At 47.0% G+C, this 26,442-nt stretch overlaps 1 protein-coding gene across 4 annotated transcripts in view; it reads left to right on the forward strand.

The window, feature by feature from the left end:
* The window catches only part of CPNE4 (copine 4), a 390,855-nt gene that overhangs the window by 262,972 nt on the left and 101,441 nt on the right, over positions 1–26,442 (forward strand). For all 4 annotated transcript variants that reach the window (XM_072971211.1, XM_072971204.1, XM_006205278.4 and 1 more), the window contains 3 exons: positions 17,401–17,472; positions 20,087–20,161; positions 25,550–25,633. In XM_072971211.1, coding sequence (XP_072827312.1) covers positions 17,401–17,472; positions 20,087–20,161; positions 25,550–25,633 — 231 coding nt within the window. The remainder of the gene's footprint in view (positions 1–17,400; positions 17,473–20,086; positions 20,162–25,549; positions 25,634–26,442) is intronic.

The following is a 26,442-nucleotide window of genomic DNA, read 5'->3' on the forward strand; positions in this document are numbered from 1 at the left end:
GAGAGGAGACCGGAGCTAAACCCCTCCTGCTGCGCCCAACAGAGGGCATGGCCAGGAGAGCCATGAGCCTCACTCTCTCCGGGAGCAAGCGGGGCGCGGTCCTCTCTGCCGCTGCCCATAGCGCACTCATTCTTCCCCAGGTCTTCCGCTCAGTCGTGCGCGGGTGCAGTGCACAGTGCGTCGGCGAGAACGGCAGCAGCCCACAGAGCAGCGAGCCTTCTCCCATTCACTTTCTTTTTGCAGCTTAAAATAATTATTTTATTATTCGTAGTTCATGACTTTGGGGGTCAGGAGTTTAGGCAAGGCTCAACTATATAGCACCCACCAAGGACGCTTAAAGACTTTGCAGTTTTTAATTATTTTGGTTAAGTTCTGTATCTGGATGTAACTCTCTTCTCAGATACATGATTTGCAAATATTTTCTACCATTTTGGGGTTGTCTTTTCACATTCTTGTGTATCCTTTGAAGCATGGATGTTTTAATTTTGAGGCGGTCCAGTTTATCTCTTTTTTTCCTTTGGTTGCTATTTTTTGGTGTCAGATAAGACTTTGCCTAACCCAAGGTCTCATAGGTTTACTCCTTTACTTTCTTCTAAGAATTTAATAGTTTAGGCTGTTCCATTTAGGTCTGTGTTCTATTTGGAATGAATTTTTGTATATGGCATAAGATGCACCAGTTACTTTTTTACTTGCTAATTTAATCAATTCTTTTAACTCCCTATTTTGCTTATTTTCTGTGGCTTGAGGAACTGTTGTTCACTCACTCACCATTAAAACTCTCTGCCTATGGCTTCTTTGTTTTTCTTTTTAAACACCTTTATTGTGGTATAGTTCCTGTACAGTAAACTACACATATTTCAGATGTACAATTTGACAAATTTTGCTAAGTGTATACACCATGAAACCACCACCACAATCCATTCACTTTATTTCCCAGCCACTGGGCTTGGCCCTCGCCATACCTCAGCTCTTTTAATCAGCACAGCATCCCTGGGAGGGAGGCATGCCCACATCCCTGTCTACATTTGAGGAGGCTGGGACTGAATGAAGCCAGGTAGCTTATTCAAGGTCACAGAGCTGGTCAGTGGTGGAGCCAGAACTTAGGGACAGATCTCTTTGGCTCCTAAGCTCTTCACAGTCTTTTCCACGTGCTCTAATAGCTTATCACTAATGAGTGTAAATTAGGAAGCAGTGCCTATTCATGCAAATCCAGGTTGGAGTTTACCTTGCTCTGTGTGTGTGTGTGTGTGTGTGTGTGTGTGTTTTAAGTTTGTTTATTTGTCTTGTACAAAGCTGGTAGAGGCAACATAGGAATCCTCTTGGGAAAAAAATAGCTTTGGTTATCTTTCCTCAATGTTTGCATCCTGAATTCACTTTACGTATAACATGGCTTCTACAGTTAAAAAAAATGAATATAACATGGCTTCTTAAATAGTACCAGTGTGTTAACCTCCCCAAACCAGAACCTTACAAATTCAGTTCCCAGAAGATGTTCCCTCCTGGCCTTTCACCCTCAACCATGTTGAGCCAACCCATTATCCAAACTCGGTGATTGCCCTGGGTTCTATCATTACCTCGCAGGCATTTTCTGTCCTCCTTGGCTTGGAGGGCAGTTACACTGTGTGAAGACCTCCTCTCTTCACTGTCACGTGTCTGCCTTTTAGTGGCTGTCTTCCCCCAAAGGTCACAGAACTCCTGTTAGAACCAAGAGCCTCCTACTTCCTGTCATCATAAATGAGCAGGGGAATCTGTTGTGACCCCTCAAAGGGGCCCAAGACCCTCTGGGGGGGCTCTGACTCTATTCATGAGAACGGAATCAGGTCCCATCTCCTCATGAAGCAGAGGTTCTCAAACTTGAACTTGTCAGAGCCACCTGGAGGCTTATTACAACATGCAGTGTGGGCCCCATCCCCAGAGTGTCTGAGTCAGAAGATTTAGTTAGAAGACAGGTAATTTTCTTTCTGACTTCCCAGGTGATGGAGGCACTGCTGGTCAGGGCCACACTTGGAGAACTGCTCCCCCAGAACCCTGGGAGAGGAATGCTAGTGAATCTTGGACCCTGTATCACTAGTTTTAACTAATGTTTGGGGCAATTACCTGGAGACATTAAGTGGGACAAAGAAAACATCTGGAGAGCAGGGGGAAAATTGCTTTGTAAAGTTTGCAGTCCTCCAAAGAACCATGTACATGCCTTAGAGTTTCTGTTCTCTGTGAAGATCTTGATTTCTAAAGTTTGTTTGTCCTTCCACTAAACGCAGTTGAATTGACCTGTTATCCAGACTTTGGTTCCCTTCATGCTGCAGGTGAGTGTTAGGATTACCTCAGCCACAAGGACCCCTGGAGGATTGTAGACCACAAGCTGTCCATGATCAGTGGGCATTTGGTTTCAGGCTGGAATGGACCTAATTGGTGGGCACTGCGGGTGTGATGGTGCAGAAAGTGTTATCCCAACGGAAATTAGAGCCCCCAGAGTGAGATTCCCAAGGCTGGTACTTTGTTGCATAACATCCAATATCCTCATGGCAGAAAATGGACATCCCGAGGAAGTCAAATTCACACATCACAGCAGGCAGCTCATTTTTTTTCTGCTTCTCACATGGAAAGCTTTCCCTAAGTTTGCAGGATTACTGCCAGCGGAAGCCACCTGAGTGATGAATGATGCCTTCAATAAAGACCATCAGCTCAGCTCCCAGCCCCGCTGAGAATTCCTGGGCAGCAGTCTTCCTCCCGTGCTGACAGTTCTGTTCACGGGCAATCGCCGGTGAGCCTGCCTTAGCCCTCCAAGAAGGATAAAATTAATTCTTGCCTTTTTCTTTGCTGTCTTTGTCGGGCAAGTAATCTCCTTACGTCCAAATCCTAGGAAAATCCCTCTGCCTTCTCTAGAGTCTCCTTTTGTACCTTTAAAATCTCTTCTTTGGTGCCTGAACCTGGCATCATGAGCCCTGGGGTCTGGATCTGGCACGAGGTGCCCGTGTGATCTCAGGCAGCGACCCAGTGACCTCTTCTCCAGAGGGACGGTTTGTCTGGAGTCTTCTCTGAGTTCCTTCCAGTTCTGATAGTCAGTGATGCTCCTTCATCTTGCTTCTTTCCCTTGTCTCTGAGAGTGAGGGCACCCTAATCCCCTTGGAGGATGCTCTGTGCCCACCTCGCTCCCCTCCCCAACCCCGCTGGGCTTGTCCAGGGCTGTCATCTAGCCACAGACTGTACGCCCGCCTCTGTGCTCCCTTCCTCCCAGCAGAGTGTTTTACTTAATTTCAAAGAGAGTTTTCAAAAGATACAGTTAGTGGCAATTAAAATGGGCCTGTGTTAGACCCAGAAAACAAATTTATGGTTACCAGGGGAAAAGGGGGTGAGAAAGGATAAGTTGGGAGTTCCAGAACTGCAGACACTAACTACTATATATAAAATAGATAAACAACAAGGTCCTACTGTATAGCACAGGGAACTACATTCAATATCTTGCACTAACCTGTAATGAAAAAGAATATGAAAAGGAATGTATGTATGTATATGTATGACTGAAACATGATGCTGTACACCAGAAATTGACACGCTGTAACTGACTATACTTCAATAAAAAAGAATGCAAAAAATAAAATAAAATAAAATAAAGTAGGCTTATGTTTACAAGCCCTGTTCCACATACATTCACAGGACCTGAAGCTGGGTGAGAAGTTTCGAGGACTGACATGTCACTGCAAAAAAGAAGCTCTCGGTGTTTGTCCTGGTCCCACCTCTTTCAGGCAGGCTGGCCCACCCCAGCAGGGTGCCCTGGGCCTGTCTGCCTGTTCAGGGAGCCGTAGGAGCCAGCCAGGTTGAAGGCAGCTTCTGGGAGGTCTGCCCGACCTCCCGTTTTTGCCTGTGGCCAACCAGCCTTCATTCCAGCCCCTCTTTCACCAACTCAGCACTACGGGCTATAAAAACCCACCCTGAGCCAGTCCTCGTGGTGTCTGCCCATTCTCTCGCCACCATCGGGTCCTTGCATTTCCCTGCAAACATTGCTGTTGTACCTTTTCAATTATCAGTGTCCTGAGTACTTAAGCAAAACTGCCCTGGGCTTATCTCAGCCCTGAGGCATGAGACACCGCAGCCCCATGACCCAAATCATCCACCAGCCAAGTAGCCAAATGGCTGAAGTCCAACCCAAAAGCCAGTTCATCAACTAATCCAGTAGCCCCAAGATGAATTCTCCACCCAGTATTCTTATTTACCAAAAATGAGTTTTTGAAATACATTTATAAATTTTACAACCACTATTTTAAAACTTGAGACAACTTCTGCATTTTTCTTTTTTTAGTTTGGCCACTTATGAGATTTAGTTACTGAGTTATGGTTATCATAAATTGGTACTTTTCTGAGCCTCAAATGTAGCCGTAGGAAGACTAAGCTCTTCTTTGTCTTCTGTCTCGAAGGTGGGAAAGATGTTACTAGCTCTTAAAGTCCTCACTTCTTCATAGGCCAAAGGACCAGGAGGATATATTTTTAAATGACAACCGTGATGACGATTAGACTGTGGGAGTATGGGTGATTTTTAGCATCACCTCCATGTGTTTCTGTGTTTTCTGAAAGGAATGTTTATCACCTCGATAGTCAGGAAAAAAATACAAGAGCGGTTTGTAAAAAACATAATTTTTAATGAGTTTCTGTGAATGTTTTAATGACTTGGTGCCCGCCCGCATCCTGACTTGAAAGAACTCAAATTCACGTAGAAGAATCTGACACCCAGTATTGTATTGGTCTTAAATTTTGAAGAACTTTAAAACGTGTAACGACCATCTAATTTGGGGACTAATTGGGGTATCTGCTGTGGCTGTGCTTTCTGATAGGTGTTTGAGAAAGCACCTTGCAGATGCTGCAGGTGGAGCCTTGCCTCCCCCAACTCTCCCCAGGGAGGCGGGTTTGCTTGCGTAGTGGGATTCTGACCTTTCGTAATACTGCTTTTGATTACAGAAGAGACCCTGGAGGGCTCGGAGCACGAATAACCAATAAGTCAGGGAAACTTCTCTGGAACTGCCGAGAGGGTCTGAGAGTCCCCCAAAGCCCAGATTCTCCAGTTGAAGCCTAATTTGAGAAAGAGAATGTTTTTATTTTGAATTAAGCTAATAAAGTTTTAGGGGAAAAAAAAATAACTGCCTGGGTCACACAATCATTCCCAGGAGTCTTGGCTTCAGATTCAAGGGCAAAATGATCTGAGTATTAATTCATTAACTGTTGTGGATGGAATGCGAGCCCTGTGGCTCCTCTGTCCACCAGGGCATGTGGGGGAGGCCCGAGGGGGCTGATTGCAGGGCTTCTGCCCTTCCTGGTGTCTGCTTACCAAGAGGCAGAGGTCTGCACACAACCCCAAGCCAGTTAGCAAAAACGAAGGAGTGCAAGTCCTTCAAACGTCTCTCTCCCCCGTGAGACTTGCACCAGGAAAACTATTACAGGAAACTTGCAGGCAGGATCCCAGTGGAATCAGAAAAGCTTCAAATGGGGAAGAAGACAAAATCTTTGCTGAATTCAGCCAGACCGGGGCAGGAGTCAGTCCTCTGGTGCTACTGGCCTCTACTTAAATACTTCCCAGGACAGGGAGCTCATCCTTGCATGTGAGATGTCCTGTTCAAGACAGAGTAAGATGAACTCCATTTGCCTCCAGCCACCCTGCTTTACACCCCTTTTCATGGTTCAGTTACAAGTGTCCCTATTGGGACAGTATATTTTATGGTCCCTTGGTGATAGTAAATCATGTTTATAGCTAACATTTCCCAAGTGCTGATCATGTACCAGGCATTCGTGGGCTCAGTGCCATCCTCATCCTCATCTTCATCACCAGACCAAGCTCCACGACTCCCACATGCCAGAGCAGCAGCAGGCATTTGGATTCAACTTCAGAGCACGAAGCTCTTCGTCCCTTGCCCCTAAGCTGCACTCCCTTTGGGCTTCCGTTCCATAGAGTTAATAAGAGAAGGATCTGTATCCCTTTACAAATCTCCCAGTTCCCCGCCCCCTGCCCCCGACTTTCCCCTAAGTGCTCAGTTGAAGGGAGAAAAATGATGTTTGGCCTTGCTGTGTCCCAGGTACTGTGTTACCTGAGGCCAGTATCTGGGCCTACTTAATAGGCCAGGAGCTTGGCTCTGAGGGCTTACCTAATTCATCTGCAACCATGCTGACAGCAAGTGGTGCGGCTAAAATTCAAGCTAAATTGACCTGATTTCAATACCTGCTCTCCCATGACACCACGTTGCCCACTGGCTGCATTCAGTTTCTACAACCCTTTGCAGATGAGAATAACTCCGATGTTGTCACTGCAAACTGCTCCCAGAGCTCAACATGAAAGTGACCTTTTCCATGAGTTGGTAAGTTGACTCCTGGGTCTTTCTCAGGAAGGCCTGTGACAGCTACAGGGTGGTCTGAGCGACTTACAGAATTCAGGCCTCGTTCTTCCTTGGACATGGACCTACTACTTGTGGGCCAGTTAAGGATAATAATCCAATAAAGTAACTAATAATATATTCACTCACTTATTCATCCATTCAGTGAACAGCACACTTAATGATGGCCATTCTGACTGGTATGAGGTGATGCCTTATTGTAGTTTTTAATTTTTAATTTGTTTTTGGTTGAAGTATAGTCGATTTACAATGTTACGTTAATTTCTGGTGTACAGCATAGATTTTAGCTGTGTGTATATGTCTTCCTTTTCACATTCTTTTTCGTTAGAGGTATTGAATATAGTTTAGTTCCCTGTGCTCTACAGTAGGTCCTTGTTGTTTATCTATCCTCATTGGAGTTTTGATTTTTATTTCTCTAATAATTAGCAACATCGAGCATCTTTTCACGTGCCTATTGGCCATTTGTACGCCTTCCTTGGAGAAATGCATATGTAGGTCTTCTGCCCATTTTTGGATTGGGTTGTTTGTGTTTTTGTTATTGAGCTGCATGAGCTATTTGCGTAGTCTGGAAGTTAAGCCCTTATTTGTTGGATCGTTTGCAAATATTTTCTCCCAGTCCCTAGATTGTCTTTTCATTTTATTTATGGTTTCCTTTGCTGTGCAAAAGCTGGTAAGTTTGATTATGTCCCATTTGTTTACTTTTGCTTTTTTTTATTGAGTTATAGTCAGCTTACAGCATTGTGTCAGTTTCCAGTGTAGAGCACAATTTTTCAGTCATACATGAACATACGTATGTTCATTGTCACATACTTTTTCACCGTGAGCTACCACAAGATCTTGTATATATTTTATTTCTGTTGCCTTGGGAGACTGACCTAGGAAAAGTTCAGTACAATTTATGTCAGAGAATGTTTTGCTCATGTTTTCTTCTAGGAGGTTTATCGTGTCTTGTCTTATAATTAAGTCTTTCAGCCAGTTTGAGTTCATTTTTGTGTGTGGTGTGAGGACTGTTCTGACTTCATGATTTACATGCAGCTGTCCAGCTTTCCCTACGCCATTTGCTGAAGAGACTGTCTTTTCTCCATTGTATATTCTTGCCTCTTTTGTTGAAGATTAATTGACTGTAGGTGTGTGGGTTTATTGCTGGACAATACAGTTCTTTTTTAAATAATCGGTTGGTCACTTCTACATGCTTTTTGTTACTTGCTTTTTTCGCATAAAAATATTTCAGGAACACCTTTCCGTGTTAGTGCTCATACGTCTACATCATCTGTTTTGAGGGCTACACGGTATTCCATGACAGCAGGAATCACGTAAGGTGTCCCCTTCTGTGGACATGAAGGCTGTTTCCGGTTTTCCACAATTACAGACAACACTTTAAGCGTCATATTATACTTATCTTCATGCTCTCAGATACTGATTTTTTTAGAATATGTTAATAACAGTGGAATATTTGGACACCCATTTTAAGGTTCTTCATACCCGTTGCCAGGTATCCATGTAAAAACATCGTAGCAACTTCCCCTGCCCTGCACACATGTACCCTCTTTCCTGCATCCTCAGTAACTCCTCCCGCTTTCACTCTTGTTCCTGTTGAAGCTCCCATCAGCACACAGAAAAGTAGGCAGCCCCTGCCCTGGACTGGATGCCCCCACAGAGCATGGCCCCAGCCTGAGTGGGGAGGATGCAGCCCGGTGACCCCTCAGCTCCCATGGGAGGGAGGAGGCGGGCCCCCCTGGGTGTGTTCAGAGGCTACAGGTGTATACCTGTATACCCCCCATCAGCTCTTGACCTTCCGTTCATCCTCCCCCTGTTGGAGATTCTGGGCTCAGGCCTCTCCTCTGCGCCCCAGACTCATGTGCCTACAGTGTCTAGATTCTGACGCCACTGGGATGACTCTCAGATGCAGCAGCCCTGAACCAAGCCCACCATGTCCCCATCCACCCATCCAGCTGCCCCACCCATCCTTGCCCCGTTCAGGGAGTGACACTCCCGTCCTCCCAGAAGCAGAGGCCCCCAAACCTGGGAGCGCCTCCTGCCTCTTCGCTCACTCTGCCTATAGCCCATCCATCGGTCACTGACAAAGCCCTGTCAATTCAGTGTCTCAGATACCTTTACCATCCACCTCTCTCCCCTCCACTGTCAGGCCACAGCCCAAGCCCATCGGCGGCTGTTGTCATCTCTGTGTGGGGATGGATGAGGGAGGGAGAAGAGGGAGGAGCATTTCCTGGGCATCCAGATGTGCCTGATGCTGGGATTGTGTTGGTGCTCATTACGTGCATGAGAAACATTGGGCTGAATGGTAACGTCGCCCTTTCGCAGAAGAGGAAACAGAAGCTTGGAGAGGTTAGCCTGCCTGGTCCCACACCAGGCTCAGCGTTTGGAGCCTCACATGTGAACCTTACTCTACATTTGATAGAAGGAGTGAAGCTGCGGGAGCAGTTGTGTGGCCCCTGCAGCAGTCTGAGGGAGAGGTCAGCTCCCCTCAGGCGAGGGGCGAACCACGTGAACCCTTGCATGTTCCTGGGAGGGTTAGCACGGGGCCTGGATCAGTCCTGCCTACCTCATCTCCACGAAGGGGTGGAGCGGGAGTGGATTCTGGAGCTGGGCTGCCTGGCTTCACATCCCAGCTCTGCTGCTTCCCAGCCATGGCACCTTGAGCAAGTCACCTGGCCTCTCTGTCATGGGCCAGATGGCGGCCCCCAAAAGGTGTATCTGCATCCAAAGCCCCATAATCCGTGAACGTGACCTTATTTGGACAGGTCTGTGCAGATCTAATTAAGTAAAGGCTCGCAGGATGAAGAGCTCAGGTGGAATGAATCCAGTGACAGGTGTCCTTATTAAAGAACCACCGAGGAGAGACGCAGACAGGAGGGTGAGACGGCGGCGTGAAGAGGGTGGGTGAAGCAGACGCCTGGTGCTGGAAGGGATAAGCTATCGGAATCGCCCTGAGGGACTCTGGAGTGACCACAGCCCTGCAGACACCATGACTGCAGACTGTGCCCCCCAGAACCAGGAGAGAGTATGATTCTGTTATGTCATGCCACCGAGCTAGTGGTAATTGGTTGTGGCAGCCCCAGCCGGCCAGTATACTCTCTGTCCCTCGTTTCCTCGTCCTTCATGGGGCTGGCATGGGACTTAAGTAAATCATCTCGCATAAGGCACTTGGGCGCAGTACCTGGCACGTGACAAGAGGTCTTGCTGTCGTGTTATGACTCTCTGATTGTTGCGTGACCTCGGTTACCTTCGCGCCCCTGGCCGCCTCCCTTCTTAACTGGTAGTATGGATACTTAGTCCAACAACCTCGAGGTTGGAGTTTGCTTCCTTCACTTAAAAATGGTCAAGGGATTTCCTCAATCCTCCTCTGCCCTGCGGACTGCTCGTATTTGGTCTCCAGCCTCATGCAAGACAGGTCACAGCCCCCCAGGCAGTGGTTGAAAAGCTGCCCTGCGCCCTTGACCTGGCGCAAGGCCCTGCCTGGGCACTGGCCGCTGGGAGAGGCTGCTCTTTCCCTTTCCCTGACCGGCCTGAGGTGCCAGCTCGGGGTGGGGCAGCGGCCCCTGGGCCAGGTTCTTTGTGACGATGAGGCCAAGATGTGTAATTAATATGCAGGCAGCCCTGAAATCCCTCTCCCTCCCCTCCATCCCTTGCTAATGAAGTCAGGGAAAAGGGGAAAGCCCGTAATTACACTGGAAGTAATTAGAACCCTGTTTAATAGAAAGCATGAGACAGGAGGCCTAGGCCAGGAGATCTTCCATCACTCCCTTCTCGCTGAATCCTTCTCCTGAGACTGGTCCCTCTGCAGGTCGGAGACCACTGGGAGCCCAGGGCTGTGCTGAGTTTACATTAAACAAATGTACACACGTGTCCTCTCCCCCAAATGACTGAGAAAGCGCCAACCTTGTGCCTTTCTTGGCTCCTAAACTTTACCTTTAGTAACTCTAAATCGGCAGAACAGATTCATTTTGAAGCCTTTTTGTAGAATTCCTCCACTCTGATCTTACTGTACTGAAATTGTCTGCATGCAGTCTTCCCTTTCTCAGCTCTGTGCTTCTCACTTTTCGGGTATGTGCAGATCACCTGGGGATCTCATTAAAATGCAAATTCTGAGTCAGTGCATCTGGGGTGGGCCCTGAGAGCCTGCATTTCTGGCAAATTCTCAGGCCCTGTTGCAGATGCTGGAGGAAGCCAGGTGGGATGCGCGGGAAGGGGGGCAATGTGAGGGGTGGAGGGACAGCCCTCCTTGCCCAGAGGACTTCAGCCCCTCCTACCACAGCAGCCATCCCACACTGGTAACTGGAGCTTAAAATGTGAATAAGGTTTGCCGCCTGGGGGAGAGTGTGGGATCATCCTAGGCAGAGGGACAGTGTAAGAAAAAGCATAGCTCTTAAAGGCTTTTTTCATGCTCTTTAAAACAGTTGTCAAGCTTCCCTTTATTGGCAGTGTGCACAGGAAGCCACAGGCCTCAGGTGTCACTGTGTGCTCAGATAGGACCCTGAGTCCTTTGGGTCAGTGGTGGGAGGAAGGCAGGCAGGAGAGGGAGGGAGAGTGTCAAGGCCAGGGTCTCCATGAGCAGGTCTGACTTCTGCCAATGCCAGCTGTCAGAAGCCCTTCTGTTACCCCATAAAGAAGGAAAAGACCTCAGTTCTTGTCTTACCCGAAAGATAAGATTGCAGTCAGAGGGACAGTGCACTGTGTTCTGAAAGACTTTACAGGATTTATTTAGGAAAGGAAAAGCACCCCTCCAAGAACGGGAGGCGGGCTGATCCAGGAGCGGAGAGCGGTGGTCTCTGCCCCCTTCTCTTACAGCCTCGCTTAGAGGTGGTCTCTTGGTTGACTGACGACTCTTGTCCCTGGAGTGCTTAGTCATGTTTGGCCCCTTTGCACGTGTCCTTACCCGTGATGCACACAGAAACACCCATGGAGGGGCCTAAACCAGGGTATTAATTACGTTACAATGAGCACTGGGTCCTGTCCTGTTAGGTCCTTCTCACTTCCGCACAGTTGCAGTGGTTGGGTTCTAACTGGGCTCTTGCTGGTGCTCCATTAGAGGATGTAAAGCCCCTCTATGCTGAAGGCAGGCACACTGCCATCTTCCGGTCCCTCCTCCCTCTCCTGCACCTTATCTGCTCTGTGCCCCCACTTATCTGACTCCCTAACACTTCCAGCTCTGCAGGAGTAAGACCCAGGGGGACCTGGGCCGGTCCCCCTGTTGCACAGCAAGCCCTCGGAACCATGGTCGTCCCACAGTGGTGGGAGCAGAACCCTAGGGATGCCCTTCGACCCCCCGGTTCTGGGGCCAGAAGAGCAAGAAATGCTCCTTCCATGGCTGTGCTCAGGGTGATTCACAGCTAAAGCTCTGCTGAGGTCCTGCAGTGAAGATGTCAGTTTTTTCCCATCCTGTGATCTCTAGGCTTATGCACACAAAGACTTCTTTTATACAATATTTACTTGCCTTTCAAGGAATGAAAGTTCTCTGGTCACGCTTCGGGCATCATCAGTGCTGGCTAACAGAGGTGCGACCGTCAGGTATTGTAAAGGTGTGTTTCACCTGTTCACCACTATGGCCTCATATCAGTGCCAGGCACAGAGAAGAGGTTCACTAAATGTTGTTGCGCTAGAGTTTAGAGCGATTTCAAAAAATAATCAGAAGATATTTTCAGTAAAAGAGAGATTGTTAGAGCAGGCGATGGCTAGATATGAAAAGAGAAAGGGGGATGCAGGCCAAATGACAGGATTTGGGCAGAAAGGGTGGGGCACAGACCAGCTGGCAGGAAACCATACATCTTGTGAATATCGGGGGTCCCTGGGCAAAGAAAAGCAGAAATTTCCGACTGATAGGGAATTACATTTTGGGGTGACAAATGGCCTGGAAGCAAATAAAGGTGGGAAAAGGCCAGAATCTCCAGTGTCCAAATGTAACCTTTTGCTCATTATGCCCTCATTACCATAACGTTAGCCTTGCAGATGAGAAGTACTCTTCATGCATTGGTGCCAAGACATTTCCCATCCAGACTAAATAAGGACAAAAATCCCTCCTCCTTTTGGGAAGGTGGAGCTGAGCTGAAAATCAGGGAATATGATCTCAAACACCTCCTTCCCCAATGAATATTCCACCCATTAATTTTCCACCCATTACACCTTGTGTAACCAACTTGTCAAAGAAACTCGGGGCATCCACTCACCTGAGCCTGCCCGCTCTCCCCTTGAGAGTGTGCTATCCATCCCTTAATAAGTCCTCACTTTACTTTCTTGATCTCCATGTATTGACTCTGAATTCTTTCTGGAACAGGACAAAGACCTGGACACTGGTTACGTCTACCAGCAACAAGATCTCATGACAACTGTCTAGTCCCCAAAGTGACTGTTTTGAAAGACTTTGTAAGCAAGTTCAGCTGAACATACACTTGCTGAAATATAGGCCAAAGTGTGTTTTATTCTGGCTTTGTTCCCATTCATTTAAATGGAACAATGGACTTTCCTGGAAAATGTGGTTCCCTGCTGTTCAAACACGGTCCATTCAGGGGGAAGTCGCATGTCCTCCCCAGATCCATGTGTGAGTGCAGATCAAGGATTTAAGGGTACTCATGTCCCCCTGGTCCGACTTTGCTAAAAGAGTGATTCCTCCCCTGCATCCACCCTTCTGTTGGAAGATGACCCCACTATAGGGTGAGAAGGATACAGTTAGAGGACTTCCACCCAGAGCCATCAGAGCTGCCTGTTTGTTGGCCTCAGATGTCAGCTGGGACCAGGGTGGGTCCTTGTCACTCTAACTCCCTCCTCCGATGAGACCCAGGGCCTTTTTGAGCCTAGTGCAGTTGCTTCCGCTGCATCAAAGCGTGATGAGCGGTGGGATTGCATCAGTGGGCTTTGCTCTGTCCATCAGCACTCCAGCTGGTGTCCTCCTGTCCCTGCCCACTGTCCTCAGCATGGCAGGGCCGACAGCTAGTCTCTGTCATCATTATTACAGTGACAGGTGGACACCCTAATTATTACTCATTCTTCGGGGCTGACTGGAAGCATGGGGCTGTCAAATAAGTTCGTTTGCATGCCTGCTTCATTAATCACTTGTCTCCTCAAATGCCCGTTTCTTGGGAAGGAATGTTTCCCAAGAAATTGCTTATCTTCTGAGCTTTGTAAAAAGCAGAGGTTGTACATGGTAGCATTCTCTTCAGACCCTACAAATGGAAATGTTGGCATTTCTAAATAAGTCAGCAGTGAGGAGAGAGCTGTGACCATCCAGGTTCCCATGGGTTGAGTCCCCCTTGTTCTTCCTTGAAGAAAGAGAATGTGGGTCTTGGAAGACAGTCTGTAAAGATGGTCTCCCCACACCTAGTAACCCAAGGCATAGGTCACCCCAGTGCTGAGAGGGTATGGGGGTCACTCAGAGCAATGGAAATAGGTGACCAGTGTGGAAGAAACGCAATGACATTGGGCAAAAGTATTCCTGAGACCAGATTGATTTGGGAAACAGGGCATAAGGTTGCCTTTCTTTAGTCAGATGTCGGCCTGGCTACTGCTTCTCGGGATCTTGTTTTGTCGTTTATTCACGTGTTTTCCCAACGCCGTTGCTGAAAAACCCCTAGAGAGAAACCACAGAGTCTTCCTAATGTCCTCTTGCTGTTTGTCTTCCGTGTTTCTGTGTTTTGGTTCATCCCAAGTTAAAAAATAACATCTATAAATGAACTTATTTACAAAACAGAAACAGGCTCACAGACATAGAAAACAAACTTAAGGTTACCAGGGAGGAAAGGGGTTAGGAAGGGATAAATCGGGAGTTTGGGATTCGCAGATACAAACTACTATACATAAAATAGATAAACAACAAGTTTCTACTGTACAGCACAGGGAACTACTTTCAGTATCTTGTAGTAACCTATAATGAAAAAGAATATGAAAGGAATATGTGTATGCGTACATATGAGTGAAACATTATGCTGTACACAAGAAATTGACACAACACTGTAAATTGACTATGCTTTAATTAAAAAAAATAATCTCTACATTGTTCTAGGAAGTGGTAGCTTTTCCAGAACAAGTGACAGTGTGGGAATGGGGAGGGGAAGGAATGATGATTTTGTCTAAGGACTGAAACCATTGGAACATTCTTAATAAGTAGGGTGGAACAGGTAAGGAGTTTGGATTCAGAATGAACTATGGGAAGGAATGCTAATTCCTTTATCATCTGAAGTTTTTCATGTCATTTTATTGATAGTCAACTATAAATTTAAAAAAAAAAAGCCCTGCATTCTTAATTGTTACACTCCCCTGCCCTTAACCAAAGCCAGTGTCTTCAGATTACTTCATCCTTAAGGTCTTACTTTCTTCTTAACTTGATGACTTCTTTATCATTTTCTCCGCATTTACATGTTGCAGGTTGAGCACACTAACATGAGATGGAGGGCTTAAAAGCAAACACATATGGTGAACATCCATGTGTGAACATTTTCTAAATCTATTTTATGAGTTTGCTTACTAGTCATAGTGTAACTGGTTTCTGGAGTCAGACCTGTGTTCAAATCCCTGACACATTCCTTCTTCGCTCTGTGGTCTTGGGGAAGTTACTGAAACCCTCCATGTCCAGTTTTCCTCATCTACAAAAGGAGATTAATCAGACCAAACTTGTGGGCTGTAAAATTAGCAACAAAGAGACCGATAAAACCAAAACCATACCAAATTTCCTCTTCCCTTCAGAGTCTGTTCTCTCTTCCCCACTTCAGAGCCAAACTTTTTGAAAGAACTGTGTCTTCACATGCTTCTAACATTTCCTTCCCTTGTCCTCTCCCCTTCAACCTACTCTGGTCTGCTTTCTGCCCTGTAGTTTGTTCTTTGCCCTCCAATGTCATGTCCTCTTCCTGTGACTCAGCTTACTGCATGGTGGGACTGTCCGATCCAGTGATGTGTTTATGATGCCTCCAGCTCTCACCATGGTTAGTCCATGTCCAAGTGCTTACTGTCTTGTACCTGAGCATCTCAGAATCTGGTCACTTGTCTCCATCTCCACGGCCACTATCCCCTCCCACCTGGACTACAGTCTACTCATTACCTGCCATCTGTCCATTCACCATCCCCACCATGGCTGGTGTGTCTCTCCTTTGTGATGAGTTACATTCGTTTATTTGACTGTTTGGTGAATTCCTGTCTCCTCCACTAAAAATTCAGCTCCAGGGGTCAGATGTTGCATCTGACTCTGCTTAGTGCCTGGTGCCAGGTTTGTCATACAGTGGAGCTAAATAATTATTTGTAGAGTGAATAAGGCATCTGCCACATACTACCTGTACTTCCATGGGTGCTTCCATTGCTGTCATTAATGTTGTCACCATCACTGTCATCATCATCACCATCATTGTCATCATTGTCACCACTGTCATCATCATCATCACCGTCATCGTTATCACCATCTTCACCATCACTACCATCACCATCTTCTCCGTCATTGGCACTGTCAGCAGCATCACCACCGCCACCGTCATCTCCATCATATTCGTCATCATCGTCATCATCATCATTGTCATCATCGCCTGGTGATTTTCACAGAAATGCCCCTTCCTCTTCAGAATATAGCAGACTGAACATCATGGTCTTTAAATCTGGTTGGTCTAGCGAAGTTCCCTGAACTTTTTGTGTTTGATATCAGCACGCTTCTAATATTTTTATTGCTCTAATACAGAGAAAAGGCTAGAAGGATTTCAGAGAATGGGTTCACATCCTGACTTTTTGCAGAGATCGCCTTCCCTATCTTATGTGCATTTTTACCTATTGCTGCATTAAAAAATTACCCCAAAACTTGAAATCTTAAAAAAAGCCACATTGATTATATCACGGTTTCTGTGCGTCAGGGATCGGGCAGCGTGGCCAGGTCCTCTGGGTTGGGGTCTCTTACGGGCCTGCAGTCAAGTTGCCATTCTCTCAAGACTCAACCTGGAGGAGCACCTGCTTCCAGGCTCATGCATGTGGCTGTGGGCAGGCCTCTGGTTCTCCCCTCCGTGGACTGGAGACCTCACTTCCATGCCATGTGGGCTGTTCTCCATGGCTGTTCACAGCCTGCTTCTCCAGTGCAGAGACTCTGGGAAGGAGGCAATGAGAGACAGTGAACAAGAGGGAAGTCACAGAGATGTCGTGACCTAATCTCAGAAGTGACATCCCATCGCTTGTGTGGTATCCTGTTCACTGGACGCCAGTCACTGGATCCATCCCACACTCAAGAGGAGGGAATTACCAATGGTGTGAATATCAAGAATTGAGGATCCCTGGGGCCATTTTAGGCAGAAGCCACTGATTGCAACAGGGGACTTTGTCCTCAGTCAGAGCACAGCTTTCACTTGGTTCTTTCAAGCCCTGTCTGCTTTGGGAATTGTGGGTGCTCGTCCGTCAGGGCCTTGGTGCCTTGCCACTCTTCTCTTTCAGGAAAGAAAACAAGGTGGGTGGGCAGATTCTGCTCAGAATAGCTCCCAGTGTAATGATGATTTTAGTATCAGTGCTTGTTGCGCATTGACCCTGAATCATGGAGAGGACCCCAATTACTCCTGTTGGCTTGTCTCAGCATCCGTTTCCTGATCACTGACTTCACAGCTTCCTAATGAATATATTTAAAATAGGACTCTGGAGAGTATGGATACAGAAGCTGTCTATTTGGACCTTGAGTTTCTTTCCCTCCCTGCCCCCCACCCCCCACAGTACACAGAACTTTTAGTGCTAATTTGAGGTCATTCTGAAACTTCATCTACTTTATGTCCATATCCAATATGTTCCAGCTCATTTTAATGTAAGTGTTTTAGCAGCAATTAAGCCACCTCCTCATTGACTGAGTTATCTGTAATGGCCCCCACACTCTTACACGTCACATGCGATAGAGGAGGGAAGGGGTACCTGCATTTAGAGGCGGTGTGTGGAAGAACCTCGGGAAATAAACATAGATGTCTTAATCTCCAGCAGAGCTGTCAGTGCCGGGATTTGTAGGGGATGTTAGAAAGCACACCTGCAGGTCTGTGACGGATATCCCCACCTTGTGTCTCCTTTTGTGCAGATTGTTTCCCAGAGGAAGCTGTCCAAATCCCTGCTGAAGCACGGGAACACGGCCGGGAAGTCCTCCATGACGGTAAGCCCGTCGGCCGGATGGTGCTGGCTGGCCCGGCCCGGCACCGGGGAGGCGATTCCACAGCTGCTCAGCTGTCTGAGTCACCCCTTCTTGTTTCCAGCTTTCTCCTTCCTGACCAAACGATTTTGACCTTCCATCCCAGCAGAAGGATTGGAAAGTGAGGCTACTCACTTCAACTAAGCACTTCTGCAATGAAATATCATTTTTAGCAGGGGACAGAGATGGAGTTACTGAGCACAATAAGAATATGGAATTGTCTGGAATTTTCAAATAATTAAAGCTACATATCCCCGCTTCTTTTTTTTTTTTTTTTTTTTTTTTGAGAGAAAAAAAATGTGCTCTAATAGCATTTAGTCTGAGGTTTGGTCTGTTGCCTCAGGATTAGAGAGCCCAGCATTTAACTCCTCTTTAATATGTTTGGAGCTGTGCTGTTCTTTTTAGTAGCCATGTGATTATTTAAACTTAAATAAAATTATTTAAATTAAATAAAAGCAACTAGCCATTTCTTACTCTTAACCAGTATCAAGTGCTCTGTAGTTCCTTGTGGCTAGCAGCTACTTTATTGGGCAGTGCAGATTACAGAATAGCTCTGTCATTGCAGAATGTTCTATTGAGCAATACTGGAAGTATTTCTAAATAAAATATTAAATTTTCAAGTAGAACTCCAGTATCTGAAACTTTGGCATCTTGTATTAGAGCCCTTGAGAAAGATAAAGTAGTCTAATCATTTAGCTGTGTGGACAAAAATGATAATAATAGTAGTAGTGGGTAGAAAAAAGTACCAGGAGCATCTGAACTGCTTGCGAGGCAAACCTCCTGAGTTCTTTGAACATTCCTTTTTAACTTGAGAGTGACTGATTCATTAAAAAAAAAAATTAAGCCATTTTTAAAGGAAAAATTCAGGAGTCTCATTTCCACTGCTGAAAGCTGTGACCATTCTTAGAAGAACTTCCCTGAGTTTGTTGGCTTGAATGTTTTAAATGACACATCATGTCCAAGCTTCACCTTGCCTACCGTGTTCAGTCATGAGCAGATGGTTCAAATGGTCTGTGGAGACCCCACTGCTGCTCTAAAAGTCATGAACCCACGGGCTTGCTCCCAGAGCCTACAATCCCAGATGAGCCTTGGGACAGTGAACCAGGTCTGCGATTTTCCTTGGTTCTTCCCCAGGAGGACAGAAGCTCATCTTGCCACCTTTTCTCTAAGATGTCTTGGAGATTTTCTTCGTCCACGCAGCCCAGAAAAATTTGATCTCCTTCTTAATTTTAAATATTTAAATCCTTCTTTTACTCCTGGGTCCTTGGATCAGAAAAATGGCTTCAATAATTTCTGGAAAACGCTTGAAAACAGGTGCAAAGTTTTCGAGACTTTGCAGATGGAGACTAAAACTTTCATCTTTCCAAAGGTGTCTTTGACCCCAAAACAAAGATCTTGGCTCAAGAGGCATGTAAGAGGCATTGCAGTTGATCAGGAACAAATGAGAAAGGAATGAAAACTCTGAATGGGAAGGTTCCTGGCTTATCAAGTAGTTCTTGAGTTTTCATTATGTGTCTGGACCCATGCCTCCTACCCTCCACACTTATGGAGGGGTCTTTCCCTTTTTAGACAACCTTTAAGACAGCTTTAAGATCACACATGAAATAAAAATCTCCCAAGGCCACCATTGTGTACTCAGAACAGATGAACTCAACTCATAATGGGGATGTTGAGCCCAGAGTGGATACGAGATTGAATTAGAGCTCAGTGTCTCTACATAACAGCTTTGATAAGAGTGTGCACGTGCTGCGGCCTCTGAGTCCGTGGTGAAGGTGTGACGTTATTTAGAAGTGGCTTAACCTGTATGTGACGAGACTGGTGTCAGGATTTTTGTTGTTACTGTTTGCCTCCTAATTTCTTTCTCCACCAATTTTTGCTCCAAGGCTTTGAGGGTCACTATTAAATATGGGGATGTGATCGTTTATGAAAGAGGCTCCTAGCTACTCACTAATCTCTTCACTAATACCAAGAGCCTTGTCAGGAGTTCTCTGTTCTTGGGGGTTAAGGGTTTAGATTCTTATTCTCTCTCGAGACCAGTCTCTGTCTCTCTCTCCCCTCCATCTCGGAAAGCACAGGGGCAGACTTTTTTGAAACAGGAATTAGAGCATTTCTTTGCTGACCCTTGTAAACATCGGTCTGGAAACGACATAGCAGTTTGGTTCCCATCCCTTGTTGGTTCTTGATTCTCAAGAGTGGAGAAAGGTTGCTGCCTGCTCCTTCTTTGTAACTTCCCAAAGGAAAAAAATGTATGTAATTTTGTATGGATGTGCTGTTCACGCTGTGTGACCTTTAAAGGAAGAAGCTCTTCCTAACCGCTGCTCCAGGGCCCTTCCTCCATCCTACACCCCTCCCCTCGTGTTCTCACGCACAGCATAAATGAAATCCAGTCCCGTCTGTTGTCTGTTGCAGGGAGTTCCCTGTACACCCGGAAACACTGCCGTGTCACTGGGGTTGAGGGGACTCCGTGCCAGGTGTCAGTCTCTGATGATTTGGGAGTCAGACAGCAGCTGAGTTCGTTCATGAACCCCTGGGCCGCGGGTCCAGCCGCTCCTGCCCTGACGTGTGCACTCTCCTTTAGGTGATCGCTGAAGAACTGTCCGGCAACGATGACTACGTGGAGCTCGCATTCCACGCGCGGAAACTGGATGACAAGGTAAAGGGCTTGGCTCGGCCATACTGAAGGAGGAATAGCATTCAAACATGAAGTGGAACAAGGTTTCTCCTTGCAGCTGTTTTTCCCCTTTCAACTCACATTATTAAACAGATCAAAGATTTCAGAGAGGTCTGCGAAGTGAGACATCCCCCAAATTGAGAAGCAGTTCATGAGATGGGGGAGGGTCTGTAATTAAAACGGGACAATTTTATTACGCCAAGTGTCCATTGGTTCCCAAATGCCCCAGGTCACAGGTGCACGGGTAAATATGACTATCCCCACTGCTAGGAACATTTCAAAGGAAAAGAGAAGACTTGAGAGGGAAGAAACGAAACATTTCTTAAGCACCTACATTTGTGGGGACAGGGTTGAGAGCTTCGCATGCACGATCACAGTCATTCTTACAACACCTGTGGGACAGGTGTTATTAACCCTGTTTTACAGGTAAGGAAACAGATTAAAAGATGAAGTAACTTGTCTGAGGTCACTCTGTGTGTTAGTCCAAATAATCTAGGAATCGGACAGCACACCAGGATTAAGTGTGCGAGGGTTTTACTAGGAGAAATGCCTGTGTTGGAGCATGGGGAGGAAGTCGGGGAGAGCTGACAGACCACAGTGCAAGTCCGACCATAAGTAAAGAGGGAGGGAGAGAGGTAGCGGGTCCTGGAATGCCAGGCCATCCAAAGAAGGTTCCACAAAGCCATCAGGTGCTGCTCTGAAATCCACCTCTGCCCTCATTCCAAGGCCAGCCCACCTGGGAGCTGCTCCCAGCCAGTGATGGCATGTGTAGAGGGTGTCAGGGTGCCCATGGGAGACAGGACTCTTGTGCTGGTCCATTATCCTCCCTGCAGAGGGAGGCCTGAAAAGCAGGCTGTCATGCCACCTGGTGAGTCTTGTACGTACAGGAACGTTTGTGCAGTCTCCATCCCTTTCCTCGCCGACCTCCTGTTTATTTCTGATGTCCCTCCAACCATGTCCTTGGGTCCCAAAGCACATCACATCAGTAAATGCATTTGCAGAGGACTCTGTTTTTCTGGAGCCCAGCTAGGGAGGGGCGATCTGGGGATGCGGCAGAGTTTTTTCGGAGAGTCACTCACGGGCAACAGGCTGAGAAAGGTAAGGTGGCATCTCAAGCAGTTCCACATCGTCTTAAAGCACCAGCTGACGTCCTGGGCTGCGTGGTTCGCTTTCACCTACAGGAAGTTCTCTGCCATTTATACACCCATCAGTTCACTCTTGTGTGTTCACTTCTTTACTCATTCGTCATTCATTTACAAACCTTTGCTGCGCGTTTGTCGTGCATCAGTCAGTGGCAAGAGGCCCTCCTCTGAGCCTCTGTCACCCACCCCCTGGGTTCACCATCTGAGTGAAACAAATGTGGACAACAAACGATATGACAGTACAAAAGCTGTGAGCAGATATGAGAAGTGGTCTATAGTCACAGCGTCCTGGAAGGGCAGTGCGTTCTGCCTCGGGACAGTAGGAAAGACTTTATTCCCAAGAAGGAATTATTTTGGGGGATTTTAGTGTCCTGAGGAGATTATGTGACACTTTCATGAACCGCTGCCTTTTGACATTAGCACGAGCTGAGAGCTGTAGTGTGCCTTGATGTCACGGCCTTGTGATTATTACATTCTTTCTCCCCCGTTATCCCCCCTGGTTTCAGAAAGACTCACCAAACTGCTTTGTGGTATCTCCCTGGTGCTGTTACAGACCCTCGGGTCCGTGGTAGCAGTGTTAAGCGTCTCACTTAAAGGCTTATGACGGCTTCTTCCCACTTAGTCGTCTCTTAAGTATCTCTAACTTGTCCTCTAACTGGCTTCTGTCACGTGCAGGGGGGCTGGGGCCTTATTGGTGGCCCAGGGCTCTCAGGTGTTTGAGCAGTTTCCCTCCATTCAGATGAGCACTTGCTCACAGAGCTGAGGGGCCCCAGGCACCTCTGACCCTGGGTCTTAATGGCCGTTCCTGCCCTTGGCTGTGCTGATTGTCCGGGGCCCTCGGTCATTCACTGCTGAGCCTCAGGGGCCCAGAGCTGTAGACCCCAGGACCTCTGTCCCGTGGTGTTATCTCACCCAGACCCAGTAACCTGGAGTTGAGCAGACCCTGTTCAGAACAAAGCAGAGGCTCTTTCTCCAGTTTGGACTGGGAGGTGAATGGTTTTGACAGAAGAAAAAATGGGGCAAGAGGATGGCTGTGCATGTCCCAGGTCTCTGTCCATCCCTGGGATGCACCCCACCAAGGGAGGGCCCTTGGCTTCGTGCAGGAAAGGATGCAAGAGCGAGTCATAGGTGAGTAAGAGTAGATTTATTTATTCAGAGAGACACACACTTCGTAGACAGAGTGCAGGCCATCTCAGGCAGTAGGGAGCACGGCCATGAGGTGCGGGGTTGTTAGTTTTTATGGGCTCGGTAACTTCAGATACTAACAAGTGGGGGGATTATTCCAGCTTCTTTGGGGAAGGGGTGGGGATTCCCAGGAATTGGGCCACTGCCCCCTTTTTGACCTTTTATGGTCGGCCTGGGGACTGCTGTGGTGCCTGTGGGTGTGTCATTCACCATGTCAGTGTATCACAATGAGTGTATAATGAAGCTCAAGGTTTACTAGAAGTCGAATCTCCCGCCATCTTGGGCCTTAAGGTCTGTTGGGAATTGAATTTTCCACCACCTTGGTGTTAATTGCTGTGTTACTTCTTGAATGGCTCTGCCCTGTCTCACAGTCTCCATTTATGGAGGAAACTGAGACTCGGAAAAATTAAATATCTTGTCCCAGATCATCCAGATTGTATATGATGGAGTTAGGATTTGAAAGCAGTCCTAAAAGCCAGTGTGCTACACATTAGGTTTTTAGTTACTTGAGGACAAAGATCATATCTGATCTTTGATTCCCTGACTTACAGTTCGTCCTCCTGACAACTCCATGCTTATCCTAAACAGAGTCTTAAAAGAATATGAAATAAGTAGAAAAAGCATTGCAATATACTGCCAACAGAAAAAAAAATAGGGTATTTAAGTGTATATAGAGTATGATTACAAATATATTTGTAAAGAAAGAAGAAAAAATTATGTCTAGATTCTAGAAAAAAATGTTTATCTAAATGTTATTGATAGCTGTAGACATGGGTGAGATTATGGGCTATTTTTTCCTCATTTCTATTTTTGTCATCTTTTTATTTTTTCTAAATTTTTGACTTTTAAATAGAAAATAACAGTTTAAAATTATCAATAAAAGGAAAAAGGAAAGTAACTGAGATAGAATCCCTCCAGTGTACTGAGCAATTCTTAAGTGCAATTCACACACCCAGTCCCCTGAGGGACCGACAGTCTATTTCCAGAGTCAAAGCCTGACAGGGACCCCAAGCGCATGTAGAACCAGCTAACAACATGCCCACACTAGGGGAGGGAGGGAGTAGAGGGCTTGGGTTCTTTAAGATGAGCATTGGAACAGAAAAAGGCTTGAGGCGGGATGTCTTGAGTGAATGCCTGGCATGCTGATGATGAACGGCTAGGAGTGTGTCTGGGGGAAAAGCCAGGCCATTTTGATGGAGAAACAAGGTTTCCAAGTGGACTTACTGATCCAAGCAGCCACTGTTTGTTCTTGGCAGGATGACGTCTGCGGCCTTCAGGCACCTCAGAAGTAGAGCAGAAGGGTGTTCTCCAGGCTCTGGGGGGTTGGTTCTGGCTGGGAGGGAGGTCAGCCAAGCGGAAGACAGACACCTCACCCCCATGTCTTATCTTCCTGAAGCATCCGACACAGTCTTTCGGGCTGATCTTTTTCACTCCAGAGCCAAACATATTACTTTCCTGCTCAGAATCCTTCAGTGGCTCCCAACTGCCTTAGGAGGTGAGAGCAGACACTTTGGATGCACACTTAGGTCCCTTCACATCGTGGACCTGGCTTTACCAGTGTTGCCTCAAACTCTCCTATACACCCTTGTGCTCCAGGGTCATTAAGCTACATGCTGTGCCCTTTCTATTTCCTCTTTCACACCTTCACTCAGGCTGTTGTCTTCCTAGAATTGCCCTCCTCACAACTATATTTTCTAGTCTTAAATCCATCGCCGCCCCGCTTCTCTGTATCATTCATTCATTCATTCATTCACTGATTCTAGCCCTAGGTTATGTTTATTTGTGTACCTAGCCCCAAAGGAGATGGCACTTTGGAGGGCTGAGACTAGGTTTTATCTGTCCTTGTACCTTAAAGCGTCAAGCGCAGAGGCTCCGTCATCAGGGTATCCCCTGCGAATATTTTTTGAGTTCAAAGACTAGGATGGCCATAGGCTTTATTCTACTTGGCTACAGCCTAGATTTCTGGGGAGATCACCTGGTGAAATACACAGTGAGAGTGTGATGACTGAGGCTGTTGCTCAGAGAGCCTCCTGTTCCGCACCAGGCATTCATGTCGTTCATTCATTTATTTGTGTATTCACTCACACGTCCAGTAGACACTGTGTACCACTGAAAGCTGGACACCGTGCAAGATGCCGAGGGAAGCCTAATAGAAAATAGCTACTAGGAAATAGAGAAACTGAGCAGTGGTTTTGAGAGTCTCATGGAACTGGGGAAGTGGAGTTCAGGGCTACTGAGCGAGCCGGGGTCTTTGGAGATGCTCTGGAGAAGGGAAGGCGCCCGACAGTTGGCGTGCCGGTCCCTCATGGCATTGGCTAATTAGCAAACAGCACAGAGAGAAACGGGACAAAAACTATAGAGCGGGGAGATCATGAAGTAAACAGAGCCTTTCAGAGTCTGACAAATAGAAATTAGCCTTGAGGGCTGGTCCAGGGGGAAGAGCCCTCCTGAATGCTCAGCTTTCGAGTTCAAACCCTTTAGGGACTACACCCTAGGAGTCAAGGACTCGAAAGTAGACTGGGCCTTGAAAGACTCCTGAAGAAACTAACCTCTAAATAACTCAGCCCTGCTTAGATTCAGGTGGCTGCCCCCTGCCTTCTGGAACTCACTGCCTTCTGGAAGCTGGAGACTCATCTTGAGCCTGTGTAATTTTTTTCACACAGTGTCTAGCATTCAATCAAAAATTAACAAGCAGAACAGGAGTCAGAACCTGAAACAGATGATAAAAACAGACCCACAGTGATCCAGGTATTGCCGTCAGCAGACGCAGGCTTCACAGTAACTGTAGATAATGTTTCCAAGACGGCAGACATAGTGCTCCTCAGGGAAATGGCACTTGAACTGACCTTTGAAGACTACTTTCAGCCCACCGAGTACTTACCTCTGACGGGCCCAGGGCTCCGATGCAGCTCACTCTCCTGAGGCTGGGTCCCTGGGGTGAGGAATAAGGTGGGGGCGGGGGGCAGATTCTGGGGCTCTTCTCTAGTCACACGTGTTTGCATGGAGGGGAAGGAAACTGCTCATTTCTGCTTCTCTGTTTTAGGATTTCTTCAGTAAGTCGGACCCATTCCTGGAAATTTTTCGTATGAATGATGATGCAACTCAGCAGCTTGTGCACCGGACTGAGGTGAGAAGGGCCCCCTTGTCTCCTTACGGTGACACTTTGACCTGTTTGGAGAAACCCCTTACTTTTTTGAGGGGGAATGCAATTAGATTCATTTATTTTTTCTATAATGGAGGTGCTGGGGATTGAACCCAGGACCTCATGTACACTAAGCATGCACCCTCCCCCTCACGTGCGTTAATGTCTGTGACTATCCCCCCAGACCGGTGTCTTCACGCTCCTCAGGCGGACCCTTTACTCTCAGTGTAGGTGGCACACGAGAAGACCCTCTCTTGCCCACCTTTTCCATTATTGACCTTTAACACAGAAAAGCAGCAATTAATTGATGATAAAAACGTGAATGCTAGCTAACGTCTAACGTGCAGGTAGTAAGTAAGCATTGTGCTGAGCGATTTTAAAGCCATTATTTTATTTCCTTCTCACAACAATCCCTGGACATGCCTATCATTACCCCGTTTCACAGTTGAAGAAACTGCACTTGGGGAAGGTCAGGTCACTTTACCAGTTCTCCCAGTAAGCCAGGGATCGAACTGAGTTTGACCCTGAACTTCACCGTGATTCAGGCAGCCAGCCTGCCTTCCCGGGGAATCCATGCTCTGGACTGATATCAGGTCCACCAGCTGGATAGCTGCCCTGAATCATCAGCCACTTGTTGTGGCTGCACCTCCCTCTCACCCTCCCTCCTTTCCTCCACGTGGCTCTGAACCCCACCCTCCACCGCCCACTGCCACACACCCACTTAACAGCCAACCCCCATCTCTGGTTTCGCTTTTATTTTCTTTACAAGGCAGTTCAAGAGAGATTGTGTGGGG

Source organism: Vicugna pacos, chromosome 1 (assembly GCF_048564905.1).
Source record: "Vicugna pacos chromosome 1, VicPac4, whole genome shotgun sequence".
NCBI lineage: Eukaryota > Metazoa > Chordata > Mammalia > Artiodactyla > Camelidae > Vicugna > Vicugna pacos.